Source organism: Nycticebus coucang, chromosome 3, assembly GCF_027406575.1.
Source record: "Nycticebus coucang isolate mNycCou1 chromosome 3, mNycCou1.pri, whole genome shotgun sequence".
In the NCBI taxonomy this organism is placed as follows: Eukaryota; Metazoa; Chordata; class Mammalia; order Primates; family Lorisidae; genus Nycticebus; species Nycticebus coucang.
Genome location: NC_069782.1, coordinates 58,820,913 through 58,827,192, shown reverse-complemented (window position 1 = coordinate 58,827,192; position 6,280 = coordinate 58,820,913). Strand labels below are relative to the sequence as shown.

General features: G+C 42.3%; 1 protein-coding gene across 1 annotated transcript; it reads left to right on the top strand.

Moving 5' to 3' along the window:
- Window positions 1–306: 306 nt before the first annotated feature.
- Window positions 307–1,248, top strand: LOC128580960 (olfactory receptor 2Z1). Its single transcript, XM_053583427.1, is given in 1 exon segment — window positions 307–1,248. A coding segment is annotated over 1 exon segment (942 nt).
- Window positions 1,249–6,280: the final 5,032 nt, after the last annotated feature.

The window sequence follows — 6,280 nt, the reverse complement described above, 5'->3', positions numbered from 1 at the left end:
TCAAAATTTTGACTACAAAGAACAGTAGTTCTTGACTAGGGCATGTCCAAGTGTCTCATTCAGAGTTACAAACTGCATCTCTCCCACCCCCTACCTGGGACAGACGTCACTATTTGGTCACAATTTCCCCCATTCTCCTTACTCAATCAAGCTGCAGCCTCACAACTCTTTTCAAGACATCATTCCAGGCAGTCACCACCACTCGATGGCAATTGCAATGTGGGGTGGAAATGATTTGCCATGCCCACTCATACATCTTGACAAAAGTCCCCTTTTCTTCCTACAGCTCAGGTATGTTGTGTAAACATGGGGGAGGTCAACCAATCAGTGTCTCCAGACCTCATCCTGGTCGGCCTGTTCAGTCGTTCAGGGTCACGTCAGATTTTCTTTTCCCTGGTGGCTTTCATGTTTATCCTGGGCCTTCTGGGCAATGCCCTTTTGCTATTGTTAATCCGAGTGGACTGCCACCTCCACACACCCATGAACTTCTTGCTCAGCCAGCTCTCTCTGTTGAACATTGGCTTCCCCCTGGTCACCATCCCCAAGATGGCATCAGACTTTCTGCAGGGAGAAGGTTCCATCTCCTTCGGGGCGTGTGCAGCTCAGATCTTCCTCCTGGCGCTCTTGGATGTGGCCGAGGGCGTCCTGTTGGCGCTCATGTCTTATGACCGTTATGTTGCCGTGTGCCACCCCTTACGGTATCCTGTGCTCATGAAAGCCCAGGTGTGTCTGCTCATGGTCGGCTTCTCCTGGCTAGCAGGTGTGCTCAACGCCTCTATCCAGACATCCATCACCCTGCACTTCCCCTACTGCACCTCCCGCGTCGTGGACCACTTCTTCTGCGAGGTGCCAGCCCTGTTGAAACTCGCTTGTGCAGACACCTCAGGCTATGAGCTGGCGCTGTCCACTTCGGGGGTGCTGATTTTCCTGCTGCCGCTTTGCCTCATCGCCACTTCCTACGGCTGCGTGCTGCGGGCCGTTGTGCGCATGTGCTCAGCGGAGGCCCGCCACAAGGCCTTCGCCACCTGCTCCTAGCACATCTCCGCAGTGGGAGTTTTCTACAGCGCAGCCGTGTTCATGTACATGGTGCCCGGTGCCTACCACAGCCCGCGCCTGGACAACGTGGTCTCGCTCTTCTACAGCCTGGTCACTTCAACACTCAACCCGCTTATCTACAGTCTGAGGAACCGCGAGGTGCACGTAGCTTTCATCAAAGCCCTCAGCAGAGTCGGACTCAAGCGAAAGTGAGGACCGCACAGGAAACTGCTGGCCTGATCCCAGTGGTCTGCCCTCCTAAACAGCTTATTCCTGGTGTCCCAGGATAATGGTCTGCCCAACTTTGCCAGAACACCATCCCTGGGGCCCCCCGGGGGATTAAAGTTTCAATTTCTTCTCACAGATTTGAGGAAAGCAAGGGTAATATTCCCAGCCGTGTTTACTATATTCTTCCCTAGCATTGTTCTACTTGCATGATGGGCCATCCCAGATTGTCATGTTGGAATATTCATGTTAGTGGATTAGTAATTACAGCAGTAGAAATCAGCATTTCTTGGCAAAGAAATCTTTTGGTCCTGACAAGAGTGCAGCCATTTTGGGAAACAGCTGTTGGGAAGGATTGGGCCAGAGGCCAAACTTCAAGTTCACAGCAAATCCTCTATCCAATCTCTGGAATGCTTCAAGGTTGGTGTTCTTGGGAAACAACAGAATATAACATTCATTTTGGCTTTGGCTGGTGGCCAATTAAGGGAGTAACTACTAGATTTGCTCTGAGGGCAAAAATTGGTTCCTCTGAAGAAGGGATGATGATTTCTGGAACCCCCCCTCCCACATTCGACCCTACTGATAAGGGATAATAGAAGCCCCTTGAAACTGTGTGGGAGCTGAGCTGGCTCCTGGTCAGACTCCACTCTGCTCTTTTTTTTTTCTTTCTTTGCTGGTAAAGCCTTCCCAATTACTGGACTGGCTTTCTATCCTTTTAACAGACCCTTCCCCTAGACCCTACCCCTGATCCCCTCACATTTGTTGAACATGTTGATCTCAGTTTTAATTTTTATTTATGTATTTTTAGACAGAGTCTCGCTCCATCACCCAGGCTAGAGTGCAGTGATCCCATTATATCTTCCTGCAATCTCACACTTCTGGACTCATGAGATCCTTCTCCCTCAGCCTCCCCAGTAGCTGGGACTAAAAGTGCCACCACCGTGCCCAGCCAATTTTTATATTTTTTAGGAGACGGGGTTCCTTAGACTATAGATAAAGAGGTTGAGTGTGGGGTGACAAGAGGGTCTCCCTCTTGCTCAGGCTGATCTCCAACTCCTGCTCTCAAAAGATCTTCTCGTTTCCCACTCCCAGAATAGTAGAATTACAGGCCTGATCCATCACATCCAGCTCATGCAATTTTCTTTTTGATGTTTCCTGTAGGTAGCTTTGCCTCCCTATCTGTTTTATATTATCCCTTCACTTTCTGCTACATTCTATCCATTCACTGAAATAATTATTTTTATATGTGTCTTATAAATTTTACAAAATAAATAGACTTTTATAAAATATCTTGTGGGGTCATTACCAATAACTTGTCCAAACTATGAAAAGCAAGGAAAAGGGAAATGTACAAGATATTATGATGACGTTTCTGATTATAATTCCTACATAATTATCCAAAGAGATCCAGAATTGTCCTCTGGATTTCTATCTGCAAAAGACTCTTTAGAAGTGCAAATTGATATCACTCGAGAAACACTGAGAGAAACTTGAAAATAGCCTGGTGTGACATTATGAATGGATTGGAGAATGTTTTCAGATTTTTTTTTTAATTAAATCATAGCTGTGTACATTGATATGATCATGGGGCAACATTCACTAGCTTCACAGACCGTTTACCAAGTTTCACATATACCCTTGTAAGATGCACTGCTGGTGTAATCCCACCAATCCCCTTCCCTCTACCCACCTCTCCCCCCCTTCCTCCTTCCCACTATTCTTATGTTGTAACTGGGTTATAGCTTTCATGTGAGAAACCTAAATTAGTTTCATAGTAGGGCTGAGTACATTGGGTACTTTTTCTTCCATTCTTGAGATACTTTGCTAAGAAGAATATGTTCCAGCTCCATCCATGTAAACATGAAAGAGGTAAAGTCTCCATCTTTCTTTAAGGCTGCATAATATTCCATGGTGTACATATACCACAATTTATTAATCCATTCATTGATCAATGGGCACTTGGGCATCTTCCATGACTTAGCAATTATGAATTGGGCTGCAATAAACATTCTGGTACAAATATCTTTGTTATGGTGTGATTTTTGGTCTTCTGGGTATATGCCCAGTAGAGGGTATACAGGATTGAACGGCAGATCAATTTTTAGATCTCTAAGTGTTCTCCATACATCTTTCCAAAAGGAATGTATTAATTTGCATTCCCACCAGCAGTGCAAAAGTGTTCCCTTTTCTCCACATCCACGCCAACATCTCTGGTCTTGGGATTTCGTGATATAGGCTAGTCTCACTGGAGTTAGATGATATCTCAAAGTAGTTTTGATTTGCATTTCTCTGATGATTAAAGATGATGAGCATTTTTTCATATGTCTGAAGGCTGTGCGCCTGTCTTCTTCAGAGAAGTTTCTCTTCAAATCCCTTGCCCAGCCTGCGATGGGATCCCTTGTTCTATTCTTGCTAATGCGTTTGAGTTCTCTGTGGATTCTGGTTATTAAACCTTTGTCAGAGAAATAACCTACAAATATCTTCTCCCATTCTGAGGGCTGTTTGCTTGCTTTACTTACTGTGTTCTTGGCTGTGCAGAAGCTTTTTAGTTTGATCAAGTCCCAGTAGTTATTTTTGAAGCTGCTTCAATTGCCCGGGGGGGTCCTTCAAATAAAATACTCGCCCAGCCTGATTTCTTCAAGGGATTTCCCTGCATTCTCCTCTAGTATTTTTATAGTTTCATGTCTTAAGTTTAAATCTTTTATCCAGTGAGAGTCTATCTTAGTTAATGATGAAAGGTGTGGGTCCACTTTCAGTCTTCTACATGTTGCCAGCCAGTTCACCCAGCACCATTTGTTAAATAGGGAATCTTTTCCCCATTGAATGTTTTTAATTGGCTTGTCAAAGATTAAATAACGGAAAGTAGCTGGATTCATCTCTTGGTTCTCTATTCTGTTCCAGACATCTACTTCTCTGTTTTTGTGCCAGTACCATGCTGTTTTGATCACTATCGATTTGTAGGTATAGTCTGAGGTCTGGTAGCGTAATTCCTCCTGCTTTGTTTTTATTTCTGAGTAATGTCTTGGCTATTGGAGGTTTTTTTTCTGATTCCATATAAAATGAAGTATTGTTTTTTCAAGATCTTTAAAGTATGACAGTGGAGCTTTAATAGGGATTGCATTGAAATTATATATTGCTTCGGGTAGTATAGACATTTTAACAATGTTGATTCTTCCCAGCCATGAGCATGGTATGTTTTTCCATTTGTTAATATTTTCAGCTATTTCTTTTCGTAGAATTTCATAGTTCTCTTTATAGAGATCTTTCACGTCCTTTGTTAGATAAATTCCCAAATATTTCATCTTCTTTGGCACTACTGTGAATGGGATAGAGTCCTTAACTGTTTTTTAAACTTGACTGTTGTTGGTATCTTTAAAGGCTATCGATTTATGAATGTTGATTTTGTAAACTGAGACGCTGCTGTATTCCTTGATCACTTCTAAGAGTTTTGTAGTAGAGTCCCTAGTGTTTTCCAGATATACTATCATATCATCTGCAAAGAGCAAAAGTTTGATCTCTTCTGACCCTATATGGATACCCTTGGTCGCCTTTTCTTCCCTAATTGTGGTGGCTAAAACTTCCATTACAATGTTAAAGAGCAATGGAGACAATGGGCAGCCTTGTCTGGTTCCTGATCTGAGTGAAATGATTCCCATTTAACTCCATTCAATATGATATTGGCTGTGGGTTTGCTGTAGATGGTCTCTATCAGTTTAAGAAATGTCCCTTCTATACCAATCTTCTTAAGTGTTCTGATCATGAAGGGATGCTGGATATTATCAAAAGCTTTTTCTGCATCGATTGAGAGAATCATATGGTCTTTGTTTTTTAATTTGTTTGTGTGCTGGATTACATTCATAGATTTACGTATATTGAACCAGCCTTGAGATCCTGGGATAAAACCGACTTGGTCATGATGTATAATTTGTTTGATGTGTTGCTGGATTCTGTTTGTTAGGATCTTGTTGAATATTTTTGCATCTATATTCATTAGTGATATCGGTCTATAATTTTCTTTTTTTTTCTTAAATCATAGCTGTGTACATTAGTATGATCATGGGGCACCATACACTTGGTTCATAGACCGTTTGACACATTTTCATCACACTAGTTAACATAGCTTTCATGTCATTTTCTTAGTTATTTTGCTAAGACCTTTATATTCCGCATTTACTAGGATTCACAGGTACCCTTGTAAGATGCACCACAGGTGTAATCCCATTAATCCCCCTCCCTCCACCTACCTCCCCCTTCGGTCCCCTCCCTTTACCCCTTCTCCCTATTCTTAGGTTGTAACTGAGTTATAACTTTCATGTGGAGGTCCTACATTAGTTTCATAATAAGGGTGAGTACATTGGGTACTTTTTCTTCCAGTCTTGAGACACTTTACTAAGAAGAATATGTTCCAGCTCCATCCATGTAAACATGAAAGAGGTAAAGTCTCCATCTTTCTTTAAGGCTGCGTAATATTCCATGGTGTACATATACCACAATTTATTAATCCATTCGTGGATCGATGGGCACTTGGGCTTCTTCCATGACTTAGCAATTATGAATAGGGCTGCAATAAATATTCTGATACAAATATCTTTGTTATGATGTGCTTTTTGGCCCAGTAGAGGGTATACAGGTTTGAACGGCAGATCTATTTTTAGATCTCTAAGTGTTCTCCATATCTCTTTCCAAAAGGAATGTATTAATTTGCATTCCCACCAGCAGTGCAAAAGTGTTCCCTTTTCTCCACATCCGCGCCAACATCTCTGGTCTTGGGATTTTGTGATGTAGGCTAGTCCCACTGGAGTTAGATGACATCTCAAAGTAGTTTTGATTTGCATTTCTCTGATGATTAAAGATGATGAGCATTTTTTCATATGTCTGAAGGCTGCGTGCCTGTCTTCTTCAGAGAAGTTTCTCTTCAAATCCCTTGCCCAGCCTGCGATGGGATCCCTTGTTCTTTTCTTACTAATGCATTTGAGTTCTCTGTGGATTCTGGTTATTAAACCTTTGTTGGAGATATAAC